The 21,876-nt window shown below is 34.4% G+C and overlaps 1 protein-coding gene across 1 annotated transcript in view; it reads left to right on the top strand.

Annotated features, from left to right (window-relative positions):
• The window catches only part of LOC132549279 (protein MON2 homolog), a 400,832-nt gene that overhangs the window by 330,093 nt on the left and 48,863 nt on the right, over window positions 1-21,876 (top strand). The window contains exon 20 of the mRNA XM_060213195.1: window positions 16,993-17,103. Within this exon, the coding sequence (XP_060069178.1) occupies window positions 16,993-17,103 (111 nt within the window). The remainder of the gene's footprint in view (window positions 1-16,992; window positions 17,104-21,876) is intronic.

The following is a 21,876-nucleotide window of genomic DNA, read 5'->3' as shown; positions in this document are numbered from 1 at the left end:
ATTTGGAGAGTACTGGTGTACAGTAGGATTTGGAGAGTACTGGTGTACAGTAGGATTTGGCGTGTAATAGTGTACAGTAGGATTTGGCGTGTAATAGTGTACAGTAGGATTTGGAGAGTACTGGTGTACAGTAGGATTTGGCGTGTAATAGTGTACAGTAGGATTTGGCGTGTAATAGTGTACAGTAAGATTTGGAGAGTACTGGTGTACAGTAGGATTTGGAGAGTACTGGTGTACAGTAGGATTTGGCGTGTAATAGTGTACAGTAGGATTTGGCGTGTAATAGTGTATAGTAGGATTTGGAGTGTACTGGTGTACAGTAAGATTTGGAGAGTACTGGTGTACAGTAGGATTTGGAGAGTACTGGTGTACAGTAGGATTTGGAGAGCACTGGTGTACAGTAGGATTTGGCGTGTACCGATAATAGTGTACAGTAGGATTTGGAGTGTACTGGTGTACAGTAAGATTTGGAGAGTACTGATATACAAGGGTATTTGTAGTGTACTGGTGTACAAGGGTATTTGTAGGGTACCATTGTGCAGTAGGATCTGGAAGGTACTAGTGTAGTAGTAGATCAGGCAGATATCAGCTATTTTATAATCTGCATTGTTTTGTTCTGAGCTCTCCTGAGATTGTTAAGAAATATTTCACTCTTAAACAAACATGATTTGATTTGTATTCTCTTCCCAGATAGAAAATTATGTTGAAGAAATTTGTTTCCTGTAAAACATTTCATTTAAGATGTGATTGAAATTCATTTGCAGGATAAAAAATCATGTAAAGAACTGATGAGTTTCAACATGTGGAATGAATTTTAAACTAATTATGATAAATTCAATATTTAAATGGAATGGACCATTACTAAGGGTTAGATTAGATTGACTTTAATTGCCTTTAGAAATCTGTCAGAGGTCTTGGAATCCTGTAACTATTTGCATAAAGTACACATCACACTATCTAAAACATGCAGAAATAATGTTTGAGTGTAAGTCAGTAAGCTGTGATTACAGGTAAACCTAGTGTTTGTACAGTAGATTATACAACACCTATACCTGTACACAAGACAGAAATTCATTTATCATTTAATACCAGTTAGCTATCACTGCAGATGGTTTTCTGATCCAGAAGCAGGTTAATATTGTAAGCCCCGCCTCATTTTGTCAATCCTGTGGTCACTACATTTTTCTTTTCTGGTTACACTGTCTGTCAGTGCTGATGATGTTTAATACATGCTCTCATACAGTACTTGTGAACCTGGAAGTCTGTTTATCATTTCAATGCTGATGGCATTAGGTTCACATTGTCATGCAGTACTTATGAACCTTGTCATAAAGTACCTGTGAACCTGGAAGTTTGTCTGTACATGCTGATGGCATTAGGTTCACATTGTCATGCAGTACTTATGAACCTTGTCATACAGTACCTGTGAACCTGGAAGTCTGTCTGTTCATGCTGATGGCATTTGGTTCACATTGGCCTACAGTACTTGTGGTTAAGTGAATGGAAACAAAACAAAACCAAGACAAAACTTAAGTCTGGACTTTACACTGTTATTATACCAGTGTTGCTTTATTAGTATTCAACAGAAATAACTTGACAGGGGAAGTAACTCTTGGTTAACTTTTCATTTTTCCTAGCTTTACTTTCCATTTGATTACACAAAACCAGTCAAATTATAATGACTGTTAAAACGGACACTGATTAATACAACTGCTACCCATTACTATTTCAGATTCCATACATCATGGCATATCAGCATAAACAACAGGTCAACTCCAGTATTGGTGAACACAGCAGACATCATGACTGCACCCTGAGTCGGTCAGCAGAAAGGACAGGTCAGCACCATGGAATAAGGTGAGTTTCCATCCAACATTTAAGTGTACCCTATTTTCTGGGCTATAAGCTGCGACATTTTTCCTCGGTAGTCGTGCGTGCAGCTTATATACGGGTGCAGCTTATATACGGGTGCGGCTTATATACGGGCGCAGCTATATACGGGGCAGCTTATATACAGGTGCGGCTTATATACGGGTGCGGCTTAAATGTGAATGAACAAAATCAGCAGAATGAAAATTTTAGAAAATGAAGAATATTGTCTGGACATCAATTCTAGACCATTATGTTTTACAATAAGGCCATTATGCAGAGTGTATCACATGCACTATTGACTTACTTGATCATTTTCCTTGCTGTAACATTTCATGCTTCCAGAAAGAATAAAAAATAGTGATTTAAACCAAGGATAACTGTACACCTGTATGAGATGTTGATGCCAAGGTTTTTAAGAGTACCTGTCCATAACGTGACCGAAACAGATCATCTCGAACTGTTTTGCAACCATATACTGGATGATTTTAAGATTTAATTAAACATAATATTCTCATGGATGTAATTAATAATACTTTTTAATATGATTCACAATGATATCTCCTGAACTTTCATGGTTGCTTTGGAAGCCATAGCGGAAGTTTACAAGGGCCTGTTGCATCTTGGGATAGATAAGTCATCAGGTCAAATTCTAGAAGGACCGCAATGCTTGTACACGATATGAATGGCTTCGTGTAAATTACAAGAAGAAATGATATGGGACTATCAGAATTTTGTAAGCATGCAAGGGCCTTCACTGACAGACACTGATGGAGATATTGTATGTAATGTCAGGCCCTATATCTTTGTGTAGACAATCTTTGAAATTTCCCAAGTCAAATGCGTTTGATTATTGCTGTTTTACATTTTTCAAACACATCAATAAAAATAAAGTACTATCTGTGTATAATTCATTTTCAAACTTCGCTGACGATCTTGATAAATTGCCTTACCTTATCTATTACATTAACAAACTTTTGGTCAACATAATAGTTACCACATCGTAATAAAGGGTGTGGCTTATATTCCTGTGCATCTTTTATGTGGATCAAATAGAAATAATTGCTAAAACACAGCCCTGCGGCTTATGCTAGGGTGCGATTTATAACCTGGAATATACCGTAACCCATTTTTAGCTATAGAAAGAAAAGAATAATTATCATTTAGTTAAATGTTCTGTTGAGATCACTGAGATTCTACATGCCCTCATACCGTGGAGTGTACAGGAAGATCATAGCTTGGATGGTCACCCCTTTTATGAATTAAAGTTTTGTATATTAAACAGAATTCCACACATTTCCACAAAGGCACTACCTGACAAAGGGATTACAATAGAGCACTTTTGTTTACTGTGTTAAGAGAGTAATTAATGACAAGACACAGATTGAAGTTTAATTGAATACGTACAAGTACAAGGTTAATAAATGACTCGGCACAAGTTAAACTGAGTATGTACAAGCCATGAAATTTAATCAATAATAATGGGACATTGTTTGATGTTCACGACTAACATTCGAAAACAAAATGCAGAATATATGTATAGTGAGATTTGATTTACAGAATGGTGAAAACATACAGAGAAAATCCTGAACTGCTGCACATGATAAACACTTCAGTGATGCATTTCGTTTTGTATAAAATTGATCTGTTAAATACATTTCCTGCATTTTTATAAACCTACCATAGAAACATCATTTCTTAAGGACATATCATCCATTTCTTAATAATTTCTGTTAAAAGTTTTTTCGGGCAGATTCCTTGAACTTCGAAACCTCAAATTGACTTTATGTACATTTCGCAGTTATTTCATGTTATGTCTTTAGATATAAAGTAAATGATAAATTAGCAGAAATGCTGTCATATGCTGACAGTGTGAATTTCAAAGATTTCTACAGAGGAGAATGGAGGAAAGGTTATTGTTCCAGAGATTGGTAACGTCTATTAAAAGTTATTCTAAATCATCAATCTCTTACTTATCATATGTTTGAAGTTTTTTGGCGAGATAGTGCTACCTAACAGCTGCTTAAGGATGACACTTCCTGTAATGTTTATAGCTCCATAATGGCCGAGCATTCAGTACCAACTTCACATCAAAAGATTTCTTATCACTTCTCTCACTCAAAAAGACTTATCTTGTTTGTGAACTCTGTACTCCTCTTTACCTGAATTCCGACAATTAGCATACATAGCCCCTTGCGTTAAAGTTCACTGTGTGTACCGCACACAGGATTGTCACTATAGTGCAGCTCCGATGTCATTTTCAGAAAAACCTGGCGTTATCAATACACTGATAATCAATAATGATTGAACATGTATCATCTATCATCGTCTTTATCACTGGTATTCTTAAGTGGTCAAGTTTCATTTCGTTGTGCTCTTACACTGGATGTTTACCGAACGTATATCACAGAAGCAAACCTCACACCATTAAAAGTACAATTTAATTCTGTTCTGTGAGAATATCATATCTTTGTGACTGTCAATGTCCTGTACAGAAGTGGCTATTATTTCGACCAATCAGTGATAAACACTATTTATCAGGAGGTTCTGAGTCTTGTGACCTCTGGTGTGCACTACATGTACCGATTCAAAGCATGGAAAATCGTTTGTCATTTTCAGAAACAGTTGCCGAAGTGTTGTTTTTCACCAGTAACATATGACACATTCCCTATGACTTGAAGACCTGTCATCACTGGTGGACGCGAGTGGACATAGACTAGACAACCCTGTTAGGTGCTGTTCTTTCACTATATCAGTCATCTAAAGTGATGAGATTTATGGAATAACAAAACACACATTACAATTTTTCTGCGTCTTCTTCCCATTTTGTTGAGATGATGTTCTGATATATCGAATTGGGATCTTCCTTGTAAAACTAATTTGGCAGTATTTTTGTCTGTGTCCAAATCAATTGAAATGGATGGATAAGAATCTGACTGGTGTATGTAGACTAAATAGTTTTTATCATATTATATCAAAGTAACAACAGTGTTGAGGTCTGGGTCTGGTCCTATCTGTACTGACCTGATTTACTTCAGGCATCAGAAAGCGATGAAGCATGTCTGGACCAATATGCAGAAAGGTCTCAGGAGATAAGCAATATTTTGAGGTCTTGACAATGAAGGAGAGGTCAGGGACAGGTGAGTGGAAGGTCAGGGGCAGGTGAGGGGAAGGTCAGGGACAGGTGAGGAGAAAGTCAGGGGCAGATGAGGGGAAGATCAGGGACAGGTGAGGGGAAGGTCAGGGACAGGTGAGTGGAATGTCAGGGACAGGTGAGGGGAAGATCAGGGACAGGTAAGTGGAAGGTCAAGGACAGGTGAGTGGAATGTCAAGGACAGGTGAGTGGAATGTCAGGGACAGGTGAGGGGAAGGTCAGGGACAGGTGAGTGGAATGTCAGGGACAGGTGAGTGGAATGTCAGGGACAGGTGAGTGGAATGTCAGGAACAGGTGAGTGGAATGTCAGGGACAGGTGAGGGGAAGATCGGGGACAGGTAAGTGGAAGGTCAAGGACAGATAAGGGGAAGGTCGGGGACAGGTAAGTGGAAGGTCAAGGACAGGTAAAGAGAAGGTCTGGGACAGGTGAGTGGAAGGTCAGAGACACATGAGGTGAAGATCAGGGACAGGTGAGGGGAAGGTTAGGGACAGGTGAGGAGAAGGTCAGGGACAGGTGAGGGAAAGGTTAGGGACAGGTCTCATGGACAGGTCAGCAACAAGTCAGTGGCCAGGTCTCAGAGACAGGCCAGCAATAAGTCAGGGGACAGGTTTCAGAGACAGGTCAGGAGAAGGTCAGGGAAAGTTAAGCAACAAGTCAAGGGTACAGTTCAAGAGAAGGTCTGGTTTCATAATTATCACATTTTTTCCTGACAAAAAAAAACATGATAATAAGAGGTTTTCACTCATAATAAGTGTCACAGTTGATGTTTATAACAATGGCCACACTTGAGGTCTGTAACTAATGAGTACAATGATCCAAACACAGTGACACTGGATTGTATTCTTACTCTATAAAGATTACAAAAATATGAATCAGGTCTGATCTCACTTATTGCCTTACAGAACTAATCGTTTAATGTGCAAAATCTTGTTTCCTTTTTTGGAGGAAATGTAAGTCATTGATTCCTTGTTGTCATGACTACAATGAGGGTTGTTGACGAAGCCGCAATGGCCAGAAGTGCACTTGTATGGTTTGTAGGTCACCATTTGTAAACTGTCATTATTCTTTTCTAATTGGTACTTTGTCTTACACACGTTCCCAAAAGTAGGTACCTCTGGCATATACTACTCCAGCATACTTTCATGGGGTACAGAACAACTTTATCATATAAAGGATGAAACCAAATGTCAATACATCGACAGTTTGAGAAAATTATAGCACAGGGCGCTGTCAGAGCTAGGTTCCCAGAGTCAAAAGGCATAATTAGAAGTTACTTTTAACATCCGTCCTATAAATTCATTAAAACACAAAGTCTTATCAAACTTCTGTACTATAAATTCATTAAAACGCAAAGTCTCATCAAACTTCTTTCCTATAAATTCATTTATACACAAAGTCTCATCAAACTTCTGTCCTATAAATTCATTTTTACACAAAGTATTTATTGGATTTATTGGACTGATGTTTGAGAAAGCTTTGTGTTTGAATGAAGTTATAAGACAGATGTTTGATAAATCTTTGTATGCTAATGAAGTTATAAGACAGATGTTTGATAAATCTTTGTATGCTAATGAAGTTATAAGACAGATGTTTGATAAATCTTTGTATGCTAATGAAGTTATAAGACAGATGTTTGATAAATCTTTGTATGCTAATGAAGTTATAAGACAGATGTTTGATAAATCTTTGTATGCTAATGAAGTTATAAGACAGGTGTTTGATAAATCTTTGTATGCTAATGAAGTTATAAGACAGATGTTTGATAAATCTTTGTATGCTAATGAAGTTATAAGACAGATGTTTGATAAATCTTTGTATGCTAATGAAGTTATAAGACAGATGTTTGATAAATCTTTGTATGCTAATGAAGTTATAAGACAGGTGTTTGATAAATCTTTGTATGCTAATGAAGTTATAAGACAGATGTTTGATAAATCTTTGTATGCTAATGAAGTTATAAGACAGATGTTTGATAAATCTTTGTATGCTAATGAAGTTATAAGACAGATGTTTGATCAATCTTTGTATGCTAATGAAGTTATGACAGTTGTTTGAAAAAGTTTTGTTTGTTAATGAATGTATAGGACTGTTGTTTGAGAAAGCTTACCTGACCTTTGATGGAAAAGGAATTTGAAATAATTCTTTTTTTGTCTAATTTGACAAAATAATGTTCTAACATAACATAGAATATCATCTAAATACATATGGGACATTATCAATACAATATAATTGATAATAAGACCGTTTCTTTAATGATTCTCTGAAATACCTATTCCACCTTGATTTTAAAGGTCTGTGACCAGATATTAGATGACTAGAGGTTTGTGAATTCCTGAAAGTCGGAATGCTATAATTTTGAACCAGATTTTTTAAATTTGAAAATTTTAAATGGCACTGCAAGTTCCATTGATTCTGAATAAATTGTCTATAGTTTAATATCAAATACAATTAAATGGGCAATGTAGTAGTGAATTTGGAGAAATTTGCTTGAAGCTGACTGTTCCTATATGAAACATGGTATTTGCACTCATTATCGTAAATTTAAATTAGATTACAAAGATTGTACAAAAGACACACAAGTGAATATGCACCATTCAATTCAAATTTTAAATTAGATACAGTCAAACCAAATAAATTAAACTGCAACATACATCTTTTCCATTCCCAAAGGACCTTTCATTTCTGAAAAGGGCCTAAATTGTTGAAGCAGGCAACTAAGGGAAAGAAAAATTGGTCAAAGCAAAAGTTGAAAACCAGACGTTGACGCGCACAACCCCAAAATTCAATAAATTTCATAGATCTCTATATTGAATGAGCTGTCAAAATAAATTCTAAGCTAGTATTCAAATGAATGAAAATAGGAAATGCAGGTTATGTTACAACGCTATTGAAAGAGAGTGTTGTTCCAGATGTGTCACACAGTTAATTTTACACAACTTGACCTTGGAATTGTATTCTCTATGTAAATACTGAAGTTTATTCTTTTTATTGAATAAGTTTACGTAGAACAGAAAATTATCATTATTCACCCTTATTTAAATGGTGGCTAGAAGGATTAAAAACTTCCTACCATTGTTGTGTTAACTTATGGTAAGACATGACATATGTCTGACGCAAAGGAAATGATACACTGTAGACTTAACTAATTGGGGAACAAGCCATCATTGCCTGGATGCGAGGGTAATAGGAGAGCAGGTGTACTGTAACTCCCACAAAGCACCTGAACAGGAAGTGATCACCAGACTGAGGCTGACAGTCTTGTTGTAAATCTCAATAAAGTTCTAGTTCCACTAATTACTTAATGGGTGTCCCCACCCTGGCGATCAGGAAATTATAAAAAGAAAATACTAATCTTGTCTGTATGTCAATAAGATATAAACTGTGTAAAAGGCTGGAAGAGAAATGGTAAGTCGTTGAATAGGTTGATAAAGGTTTTGCGTGAAAGTGCCAGAGAGGCTCCCTGTTACATTAGTAAATTGTAACGTACAAAGGCAAACTGATATTTAAAAATAAAGAGTTATCTGGAGACTTCAAGTTAAATGATTCGTTTTTACCTGTAGACATTATTCTCTCCAGAAACTGTTTATACATCTGTTGGAAGGGTTATATCTTTCTGGCCTTAAATAGGCCTTTTTTACATTACCTTTGAGATCTGTTACTTTGTAAGAAGGAGTGCTATCAAAATTATCTAGCAAAGAATTCTTACTCAACCCAGATCCTCTAGAATGGTATCTCAATCCCCAGTGTGTAACTTACAGGCTTTCGTATCATTCATGTCTAATGCTGATAATTGCTGTTAGAAATTTTTTATTTCCCGAAGTACAAAGAAAAGGTTTCCTCTTCCTTTTGGTAAGTTCAGTTATAATTGTAAGAGCCATCCTTGGTGTTTTGGTTCATCAGATTTTGCCTCTTCTAGAATAATGTAGCTGTCACATGTAACATATCAAAATTCTGTGCTTCCTTCAGTCAAACACAAAGGAATCCAGAAAATTTGACAAAAACAAACTGTTTTGGTGAACTTTAAGGTAGATTATCAGAATAACGTACAAATTCTTATGGTTTGAATGTTATCTGTACTTTTGTGATGGTTATGGCCAATCCAAGTATTTTGTCAATTGAAATGTACTACTAAACCTAACCAAATCCATATGATCAGATAACAACACAATTTCAAGATAAATAGTTGGTTGTGTGTATTTTCACTCCTCTAGTTTTAAAGAGCTCTTAGGTGTCATCTACACTTAAGGATGATCTAAAAGCCACTGGAACACTGGAGTGAACTGGCCAACGAACCAAGTATCTACCCCCACCCCCCCTCCTCCTCATCTGGCTTTGATAGACACCATTACAACATTGTAATTACTCCCCCAACACTTACGGTGAACATTGAAACACACTCCCGTTATATAGGAAGGGCCAAACCATCAGACAAATAACCATCATGTTTCCTAACTCAAAAGGACATCAACATTTGGCATGGTGCCTAAGAACAGCATAATTTAATCTGTAACTCCAGAATTTTAAAAGTTGAATGGCTGAGATTGTTGTTAATGATACACATTAATTGTTTTATTACATGAGGGCAATCTACCCTTCTGATTGGTCAAAAATTATAGCACGGGTTACTGGAGTGTTCTTCGGATTGGTCAAAAATTATAGCACGGGTTACTGGAGTGTTCTTCAGATAGGTCAAAAATTATAGCACGGGTTACTGGAGTGTTCTTCAGATAGGTAAAAAATAATAGCACATGTTACTGGAGTGTTCTTCGGTTGGTCAAAAATTATAGCATGTGTTACTGGAGTGTTCTTCAGATAGGTCAAAAATTATAGCACGTGTTACTGGAGTGTTCTTCAGATTGGTCAAAAATTATAGCACAGGTTACTGGAGTGTTCTTCAGATAGGTCAAAAATAATAGCACGTGTTACTGGAGTGTTCTTCGGATTCGTCAAAAATAATAGCACGTGTTACTGGAGTGTTCTTCGGATTGGTCAAAAATTGTAGCACGTGTTACTGAAGTGTTCTTCAGATTGGTAAAAATATCACCAGAAATTACCAAAAACTATCAGAAATTGATTACCTATGAGGATTTGTTCATTCAAAAGCTTGTCACAAAAAACAGTTAGAATGGCTGTATTTTTTTGATAATGACAGCTAATGGATTATGACTGAAAATGTTATAATCCATTAGCTGTCATTATCAAAAAAATACAGCCATTCTAACTGTTTTTTGTGACAAGCTTTTGAATGTGAGTGCAAATGTATGTAAATTGTTTCAGAAATGGATTCAACACATATATCAATAAGAACTTAGTACTCAATACAAATCACTGCTTGATAATTACAGGTTTCAGCTATTTTGATACTGATAAGTTGGTGATATTCACAGAGGGTTTATTTCACTATATTCCTAGTCAATAAAATTGAAATCTGATACTGGTGAACTACTCCAAAAAGGGAGAACTGTGAATCATTAGCTACAGTGAAGTATGATAAAGGGAAGTCCACGGTAAGGTGAACCGTGTCACCATAAAGGTGAAATGAACCCGTTTTTGGTAGAGTGAGGTCACTTTATATTTTTGATCTTCCATACATGATAAAACAAAAAAAAAGTAACAAGGGACGGGAAATTGATGATGAGGCGAGGGACCTTGTGTCACTTTCCATGTAAAGTAAAACATATCACTTTTTCCTTACTAATTAACTTTTTCACCATTTTTTTTTTTTTTTCAAATTACCCTGATTCATTCATTGAAACACACGAATAACAAAAAAAAATGTCTTGAGTGGGAAACGTTAAGATGAAGCAAAGGGCATCTGTTAACCATTTTAGTAAAGTGAAGCAATTTACTATTTTCTTACAAATGAACTTTTTTTACATTGGCTCTTCAGAAGTAAGATACACATCAGATGATTGGACAAGTAGCCCCATTAATTATCTCCCTCCAGGGCCACCATAGGATCAAACACTCGACACAACTAATTCATAGGATAGTTGCAGCCCTTCTGCATACTGAAATAGATTATTTATAACCCAGAGTTATAAGATTAACATGTTATACACATAATAACAGTGACTAAACAAATTTCTGATCTTCCTATTGAACATTATTTTAATGTAACCTTGGAATTTATGTGTGGCTCACAAACCAGGGGACCTGGTTTCAAACCCTTCTGAAGCTTTTGAAATAAATACTTTAATAGTTCATTTGATTTCTTAACTTAAAGTATGTACTTCATTTATCTTGTGATAGGCCATAGGTAATAAGTTCATGTCTGGTAATAAGTCAGTGTCTAGCTAATAAGTCCATGTCTGGTAATAAACCAATGCCTGGTAATGAGCCCATGTCTGGTAATAGGCCCATGTCTGGTGATAAGCCCATGTCTGGTGATAAGTCAGTGTCTAGTAATAAGTCAATATCTAGTAATAAACCAATGTCTGGTGATAAGCCCATGTCTGGTAATAGACCAATGTCTGGTGATAAGCCCATGTCTGATAATTAGTCAGTGTTTAGTAATAAGTTCATATCTAGTAATAAACCAATGTCTGGTGATAAGCCCATGTCTGGTAATAAGTCCATGTCTGATAATTAGTCAGTGTTTAGTAATAAGTTCATATCTAGTAATAAACCAATGTCTGGTGATAAGCCCATGTCTGGTAATAAGTCCATGTCTGATAATTAGTCAGTGTTTAGTAACAAGTTCATATCTAGTAATAAACCAATGTCTGGTGATAAGCCCATGTCTGGTAATAAGTCCATGTCTGATAATTAGTCAGTGTTTAGTAACAAGTTCATATCTAGTAATAAACCAATGTCTGGTGATAAGCCCATGTCTGGTAATTAGTCAGTGTTTAGTAATAAGTTAATATCTAGTAATAAACCAATGTCTGGTGATAAGCCCATGTCTGGTAATAAGTCCACTCATTTCTGTAAATGTGAGATTAAAAATTACAAAGGAATGTTCATCCATTTGCCATTAATAAACCTGTCCCCTAACATAGAGTTAGAAGTATCTGTTGGCCCCCAAAAAAGTGTAAAATGAACCTACATTGAAAATACTGACATTTCAACAAAATCTGAATCCAAACTCAAGTATGAAGGAAGGAAGGATGGGTTCACAAGGAGATTACTGACAAAGTACAAGGAACATGAAACCAGGTGTTGCAAAAGGTTTAACTTCTTTTGCTTCATAGTTGACACCTACCTTGTAAATTTGGTCAATCAAAGTAAACAGTGTCACATGACTTAATGAGATTAAGGTTGAAAACAACAGAGCCAAAAGGATCTACCTTACCAAGGAGAATGTTTCACATTTCTTAACAAAATTTTCAATCATTACCTTTCTGTCATTGTTTTGCTTTATTAGATCTGTGGACTGAGATATATTTCTTTTTATAAAGCAATTCAATCACGACAAAAGTATCATAGAACCTCAAATATTAATATGTCTTACCTAATGAGCTTTCTGTTTTGGTCAATATATTGCTGAGAAAGCCACTCGAGAAAATGTCAGAAAATGAAACTTCTTCAATAACAGAAGGAAACGTGAGATCTGTACGCTTGTTCGTGTATGGATTTCTACATTTGACAAGCTTTTCTTTCTCTTAAGGCCTGGATTATGGATATGATATTTGACAACATCTCTAACTGATGAATAGCAGACAAATTACTTTCTAAGAAAAATGTCCTAATTGCTTGTGAAGCAATCATAAAAGATGACTTTCAGTGCAGTGATAGAATGGTTTCGTTCATCAGCGGTGTGAAGACATTCCTGATGGCCTTTATATAGTAGGGTCATATCAAATAGGTTCTATGACGTGTGATGAAATGTACGATTTCAAATTCCTAAAACCCATTAAGGATCTAGCAAATAGCATTAAATTATCAAAAAAAAAAAAACCAATATATTCATACATGCATTAAGGAAGAGAAAATCTGGAACCCTAGGGACCCATTATTTACCATTTCTGTATTGAATAGAAACCCTTCATTATCAGAGATCACTTTTAATCTGCCATTTAGGTCTTGTTATCACTTTTTCTGAGAATAAAGTACAACATTATGGGTTTTTTTACTCAGATTTGCTATGTGGACACTTGTTATTTCTGTTGGTTGGTCCCAGATCCTCAAAATTTTCATTTCATATGGAATTACTAGACCTTGCTGGAGTTTAGTTGTGAAGAATGTATTATTTTAAGTGAAAATGAAAATACAAACTTTGCAATTGACTTATGATGATTTTAATAGACAATATGCCTTTTTCTGATGTCACAACTGTATTGTTTCATCTTTAGTGTATATTTAAGTACAGCCAAACTGCATCAAACTTGGTATTTTCAGTGTAACATATAAATTGTAAATAAATTATATAAGAATATAAGTGTAATTGTGACTCAGTGAAAGGGAGACAAATTTCTTAAGTGACACTGTCCCTTTAACTTCATACATATACAGAAATGTCCTGTGTATGCCGTCACCTTCAACAAAAGACTTTTGTTTCTCATCCCTCTTGTATTTCCACAGAAATATAAAAGAAATAAAACTTAATAACTGTTTTTTGGTTTCGAGTAAAGACCCCATTAAACTTTAAAGGTCATCTTCTGTAAATATTTGTACCAAGGTCACCTTCTATAAACATTTGTACCAAGGTCACCTTCTATATACATTTGTACCAAGGTCACCTTCTATATACATTTGTACCAAGGTCACCTGCTATAAACATTTGTACCAAGGTCACCTATATGCATTTGTACCAAGGTCACCTTCTATTACATTTGTACCAAGGTCACCTTCTATTACATTTGTACCAAGGTCACCTTCTATTACATTTGTACCAAGGTCACCTGCTATAAACATTTGTACCAAGGTCACCTGCTATAAACATTTGTACTAAGGTCACCTTCTATATACATTTGTACCAAGGTCACCTTCTATATACATTTGTACCAAGGTCACCTGCTATAAACATTTGTACCAAGGTCACCTGCTATAAACATTTGTACCAAGGTCACCTATATGCATTTGTACCAAGGTCACCTTCTATTACATTTGTACCAAGGTCACCTGCTATAAACATTTGTACCAAGGTCACCTTCTATATACATTTGTACCAAGGTCACCTTCTATATACATTTGTACCAAGGTCACCTTCTATATACATTTGTACCAAGGTCAGCTCATATACCTAATGATATACATTCATGTATAGCTGTCATTGTGTATGGCTGTGAAGCAACTTGTCTTTAACATTTTGTGTTTGAATAAGATGTTTTTCTGTATAACCACTTTATATTCTTCAGGAAATTCAGACTGGCCTTCAGTCCTTGGACATACACTCTTCAGGAAATTCAGACTGGTCTTCAGTCCCCTTGGACATAGCCTTCAGTCCTTGGACATACACTCTTCGGAAAATTCAGGCTGGCATTTGATCCTTCAGTATATAGATATTTCAGGGGATTCAGACTGGCTTCCATCCTTCGACACAATGAATTTCATGTATGGACAGAGAAAATAATTAAGGTAGAGTGTTCATCTTGCTTTGTACATTGTGACATATTTGTAATATTTTAGTCCTTTGTGACATACACAATAGAAATCATTTTAATGAACTTAAATGTTGATTGTACAAAATGTGAAGAAATGCATTTTAATTCTTATACATACATGTAGAGACTTTCTTGAAATATTCAAGCTTAATACTTAAATAATTTTAATGATAGACATTCAGGAGAATTTTTATGTTTATACTTTCACTTTAAGATAATGTATATGTTATTTATTGTTCTAAAGCTGTATTTTTTCTGTTGACAGGTAACATGACCCGAAACCTTGATATTTTGTTACCTGTGTATTTATTGTTTTTAAGTATTTCTAAATTTTAGAATTTATAACTGTATTATTTAGATGATGGGCATTTCTTTTGATCTGTGATGTTTGTTATTATGTATTGATGTGTTTCCTTTATATGAATACCTGGTATGCCTGTGTGATTGATTGATTGTTTTTCTTTAGAAATGAAACAAGTCAAATTTAGAAAAACAAATGTTGAACAAGTGTACAGGGTAAACAAAAACTAACTGTAGAAATAAAACCTTCTAAAATCATTATTTTTTGTCACTTACCACTTTTTTGGATTTGGTACTATCATTTCAATATATATTAACCTACTAGGGGAAATGCCACCTTAACTATTGGAAATGTCACCTTAACTAGTGGAAATATCACCCTAACTATTGAAAAAAGTTTACTAACTATTGGCAGTGTCACCCTAAATATTGGCAATATCTCCCAACAATTGGCAATGTCACCCTAACAATTGGCAATGTCACCCCGACTTTTGGCAATATCACCCTAAATTTTGGCAATGCCACCCTAAATATTGGCAATGTCACCCTAAATATTGGCAATGTCACCCCGACTTTTGACAATGTCACCCTAAATATTGGCAATGTCACCCTAAATTTTGGCAATGCCACCCTAAATATTGGCAATGTCACCCTAAATATTGGCAATGTCACCCTGAATATTGGCAATGTCACCCCGACTTTTGGCAATGTCACCCTAACTTTTGGCAATGCCACCCTAAATATTGGCAATGTCACCCTAAATATTGGCAATGTCACCCTGAATATTGGCAATGTCACCCTAACTTTTGACAATGTCACCCTAAATATTGGCAATGTCATCCTGACTTTTGGCAATGTCACCCTAACTTTTGGCAATGCCACCCTAAATATTGGCAATGTCACCCTAAATATTGGCAATGTCAGTCTATATATTGGCAATGTCACCCTGTGTAGAGAAAATGTCACCACTACTTAAAGACATATCAGTCTTAACAAGGAGAAGTATATGTCAATGACTGAAAGTGGATCGTCTTCATTAAGGGGGAATTAAAATCTTATACTTCACAAAATTGCCATCTAGAAATGAAGGAACTACTATCCTAGGCCGCAAATATGTGGATGTAGTAATTTTTATCCTTCTTTTATGTAAGTTTTATAAATTATCAGAACATTCATATCATCATAAATCTTTTTTATTGTAACCATCTAAACTTTGTTAATTACCAGCAGCTGAGTCAATGTAAAGATTCCCAGCTCACCTTAAGGGCTTATGTTTACTCGATCTCCTTGGAAGTGATATATTCAGGATTGTCGTTGCTGTATAATTAATAGTTATAATTAAATCTAACAACATTGTCAAGGAGGATCATTTGCTCTGCATGTTAATGTTGAAATCACATTAACCAGTATGTTCAGCAACTTATGTCATTCAAATGTGGGCATGTCCTGCATTAGTTGTTTTGTAACAACCTCAGTGACATTTTGGAAATGATGGAATTTCCATTTTTGCATTAGTTACCGGCTCTCAAGAGAATTTTAGAATTCCTACTTCTCTCCAAGGAGATCATTAAACCCCGTTTTTCTGAAATTTGGGGTTGATTATAAAAGATTTACGGAATGTGTGTATTTGATATAGCATAAGAGTAAACTAGTTTTATTGAACAGGAGATCTGTTACACTGTGCCATTAATTTACCTGCCTAGCTATCCTTCTATTAGATTTATTAATCATTAAAGGCAACCTTCGAGCTGCTAAACGTAGTAAGTTGGGATGAAGTCAAACTTTCTTCAAGTTAATGTAACTTGTAACAATAATGGGCAGATAGTAGATTTGTAGATTCAATTAGGTTTTTAATTAGACTCTACCTGTGTCAGTAGTGTTAGGCTAGCTAGGGTGGCATTATACCTCAACCCAACAACGTGTAAGATGTTAACTATACATTAACACCAGTCCACCACATCTCACATCACAGCATATCTACATGATCAATTCAGTCTCTACCTTCAACACACACTTTTCTATGTATTTTAGAAAATATCTACAACAGAATGTTCAATGAAATAAAAGATTTTTATTGTTATAAGCAGCCTAGATTTATGGAGATGTTATGATATTATTCACAGGTATGTCAGCATCCTCACCAAGGGATGCGCTGCTGGGGTGCAGAGGCAGTTACCTCCCTTGTTAGGGCAGCCCTGGAACATGGCTATGATCCTCCTCTACAGTCAAACCTGGTATGTAGAAAGCATTAAATATCAAACAACATTTTACTTTCACAATTGACTATATAAGATGTTAACATTAACAGTATGAAATTTACAGTTTGCTGTTTGACATTAGTATATTGTCATATGACATTAATTATTGTATGACATTGTTTGTTGTATGACATTAATTATTTGTTGTATGACGTTAATGCTTGTCTTATGACATTAATTATTTGTTGTATGATGTTAATGCTTGTCTTATGACATTAATTATTTGTTGTATGACGTTAATGCTTGTCTGCTTGTCTTATGACATTAATCTTTGACTTATGACATTAATTATTTGTTGTATGATGTTAATGCTTGTCTTATGACATTAATTATTTGTTGTATGATGTTAATGCTTGTCTTATGACATTAATTATTTGTTGTATGATGTTAATGCTTGTCTTATGACATTAATTATTTGTTGTATGATGTTAATGCTTGTCTTATGACATTAATCTTTGACTTATGACATTAATTATTTGTTGTATGATGTTAATGCTTGTCTTATGACATTAATTATTTGTTGTATGATTTAATGCTTGTCTTATGACATTAATTATTTGTTGTATGACGTTAATGCTTGTCTTATGACATTAATTATTTGTTGTATGATGTTAATGCTTGTCTTATGACATTAATCTTTGACTTATGACATTAATTATTTGTTGTATGACGTTAATGCTTGTCTTATGACATTAATCTTTGACTTATGACATTAATTATTTGTTGTATGACGTTAATGCTTGTCTTATGACAATTGATCTTTATCTTATGACATTAATTGTTTGTTCTTTTACATCAATTTTTGTCTCATGACATTGTTCTTCGTATAACATTAACCGTAAGTCATATGACATTGATTGTTTGTTATACAACATTAATGGGTTATCATTTGACATTTATTGTTTGTTATAAAACATTAATGGGTTATCATATGACATTGATTGTTTGTTATACAACATTAATGGGTTCTCATTTGACATTTATTGTTTGTTATAAAACATTAATGGGTTATCATATGACATTGATTGTTTGTTATACAACATTAATGGGACATTGATTGTTTGTTATACAACATTAATGGGTTATCATTTGACATTTATTGTTTGTTATACAACATTAATGGGTTATCATATGACATTTATTGTTTGTTATACAACATTAATGGGTTATCATATGACATTGATTGTTTGTTACAAAACATGAATGGGCTATCATTTGACATTTATTGTTTGTTATACAACATTAATGGGTTGTCATTTGACATTTATTGTTTGTTATACAACATTAATGGGTTATCATATGACATTTATTGTTTGTTATACAACATAAATGGGTTATCATTTGACATTTATTGTTTGTTATACAACATTAATGGGTTATCATATGACATTTATTGTTTGTTATACAACATTAATGGGTTATCACTTGACATTTATTGTTTGTTATACAACATTAATGGGTTATCATATGACATTGATTGTTTGTTATACAACATTAATGGGTTATCATATGACATTTATTGTTTGTTATACAACATTAATGGGTTATCATTTGACATTGATTGTTTGTTATACAACATTAATGGGTTATCATTTGACATTGATTGTTTGTTATACAACATTAATGGGTTATCATATGACATTGATTGTTTATTATAAAACATTAATGGGTTATCATATGAGATTTATTGTTTGTTATACAACATTAATGGGTTATATAACATTTATTGTTTGTTATACAACATTAATGGGTTATCATTTGACATTTATTGTGTTTTGTTTGACATTAGTAGTTTGTTGTATGACATTAATACTTTGCCACACAAAACATTCTACCAAATTGGAGAAGTTTGTGTATTAACCGTTTTCTCTGTGGTAATAGTCCTAATAGTACACAGAGCACCCGCTCATCCTCATCAATTGTCTTCATTTTATGAAGGCATTTGAGTTCCTGGAAACAGTCGCCTCATTTCTTTATAAAAACACAGATAATGACGTGTCTAAATTTTTTTGGCAATTTTCTGTACTGTCAATTGTAGTAAATAGGGAAAGAAAAGAAAAGCTCTAACCAGTCGCCACCATTCCTTAACAAAAATTCAGTAATGGGTGCAGTCGTGTAACGCAATCGTGACTGGTATTCGGTACTAGGTTTGGTCTTCAAAGATGAGAATATATGGGTCTGACAGGTTTGCTATTACCCCCACCAACTGCCTGTACACATATAATCAGTGAGTCTCCATTGCTTAGTCTCTAAAATCCAGCACGAAGAGAAATTAAGCCATACTCTGTCTACAATTGGAACTGAAACTGTTATCTGTGATATTGAAGGGAAAACAAGACATGTTTTTCCCAGCAAAGAATGAGTTTGTTACGGGATGATAGACTGGTCATTAGTCACTTCCGTAAGCCACCTGTCAGGTGATTTACAATAAAGGTGTAGCAGTGAAACACCTACAGGCATGTAAAACATACCATCGTAATGTTAGTCAAGGTAAACTAACAAGGAAGATTTAACTCACGGTATGGCAGGGTGTCAACAATGACAGAAATGATAATAAGATGGGTTTTACGAACACAAAACAAAACAAACTCATTATATCCTGGGTAACCCATTCCGAAAACAATTTTTTGTTTCTTTGGCAGAAACACCATATTATGTTATTTCATAATTCCAACCGGTTCTTTCTGTGTTACCTATCAAATATCCAGGATACACATACTTTGGTTAACACAGTCCTTTTTACCGGTTCTTTCTGTGTTACCTATCAAATATCCAGGATACACATACTTTGGTTAACACAATCCTCCTCACCTGTTCTTTCTGTGTTACCTATGAATGTCATCACACTACCAACTTCATTTCTTTACCGATTTTGATAATACTGGTTTTAAAAAAATGGTCAGCTTCAATAACACTGTAGAGGAATATGTGGTTCATGGGTCATAGAGTCAAGGTTACTGTTACTATTTATAGAAATTCAGACAATTGATGTTAATCTGCAGGAAGCGAGTGGCCTCAGATTTGCCTTAGAGATTTTCTAGTTTTCTGTGATGTTTGTGAAGGTATTGTGTAGTGTTGTTCCGATTAATTGAGTTAATCGATTATCACTTGTTTGAGATGTTTGATCAATTAATCGATTAAGAAATCTGTAATCGATCATCGTGATGTATGAAAATAGATTATTTCAACATTTAAATTATTTTCAACATTAATAAAATTATTTTTAAAAAAAACGACATTTGTTTATATTAAAAAGTATTCTGTGCAATAAACGAATAACAAGCACACAAAATGATGGTGTAGGTACAACAGTTTTAGTAATTACGTGAATTGCTGTTAAAACATAACACAAAATACGTATTTAGACTTAAATAATATCCAAAAACAGACAATTAAGAATTAATCGATTTTAATCGATCATCGATCGGTTACACAAAGTTGATGATCGATCAGGAAATCTCAACCGATTCCCAACACTAGTATTGTATGATTACAACGAAGTAAGTTAATGATGAGGATGTTCACTTGACAGCGATTCCAGATTCTTTTGTTTCTACATCATTTAAAGGAGATAAAAATTAGTTTTTGATATTTAAGTCTTTTTTTTTTATCAATTGTTTCCATCCATCAGTGAAGCAGAGTAACTCCTTACGTGATATTGACAACTGGTGGCTGTGAAGACCAGTAATACAGATCTATCATGACAGCCATGCATATAACAGTAGTGAGATAAAGCGATAGTTCATTACGTAGCAAAGAGCTCGCATCCTTGAAAAAATCAGTGAGATCCGAACAAGAAGTTACTCCACGGGTGTAGATCAGTGTAAATGTCTCCCAACCTCTACTTATCGCAGAACGAAGCAGCAGTCGCCTGATGTAACCTCGTCATTAAATCTATCCCGTAAAACAATTACCTAAAATGTAAGGTGACATTTTAAAACTCCTCTAGTGGAATATAATGCATTTGTACAATTTCTAATATGCAGAGCTTTGCTTTAGAGGCAATGTGACAAGTCCTACATCAGACTTATCCTACTCAACGCTCCTATCTACACACATAAACATTATTGAATAGTTAGGGATTTTGATTATAGCTTTCCATAAAAGTTTCTAAGATTAAATGTTTCATATTTAGACTTGAAAATACATTACCCAAGGTAACTTTAACCATATCAACAAAGCTATATAATCGTAATGATTGTTATTGTCTATTAAAATTCCCTTTTTGAAGTAATTTAAAATTTAATCATGATATCTCTTCTGGTTAATAATCTCCGTAAATAATGTTTTCGCAAGTATATGACAGTGCTGTCACATCAAGGTAATTGAATCCAAAAGTGAAATTGTGCTGAAATAATTCAAGGTTATTTTTCAAAACAAAAAAATATTTCTTGGAAAATAAGGCAAAAACTGACTATGATTTAAAGATTAATAGTGATACCAATGTTTGATGCTATTAAGATGTTCCCTGAAACCAATTTATAGACAATATGGTATATGTGAGGTCATGGTGTTGCTATGATGGTTCCAGGTCACATATAACAGGAGGATCACACAGCCATTATAAAGGTGTTTGATCCTGTTTTCCTTACCATGGACATGCTGGACAACAAAATTTTAGATAACAGCCTTTTATCTGTTAAACATTATACTCTACTAGTACAAGCCAATGAGATGAAAGAGACAAACTGTTATATGTAAATATTTAAAGTAAACAAGTCATCATGAAGTCCCTTACATGGTTGATAT

The sequence above is a fragment of the Ylistrum balloti genome, unplaced genomic scaffold (assembly GCF_031769215.1).
Source record: "Ylistrum balloti isolate Yb309-2 unplaced genomic scaffold, AGI_CSIRO_Ybal_v1 Utg370052, whole genome shotgun sequence".
Classification (NCBI taxonomy): domain Eukaryota; kingdom Metazoa; phylum Mollusca; class Bivalvia; order Pectinida; family Pectinidae; genus Ylistrum; species Ylistrum balloti.
This window is presented reverse-complemented; position numbering and strand designations above follow the sequence as displayed.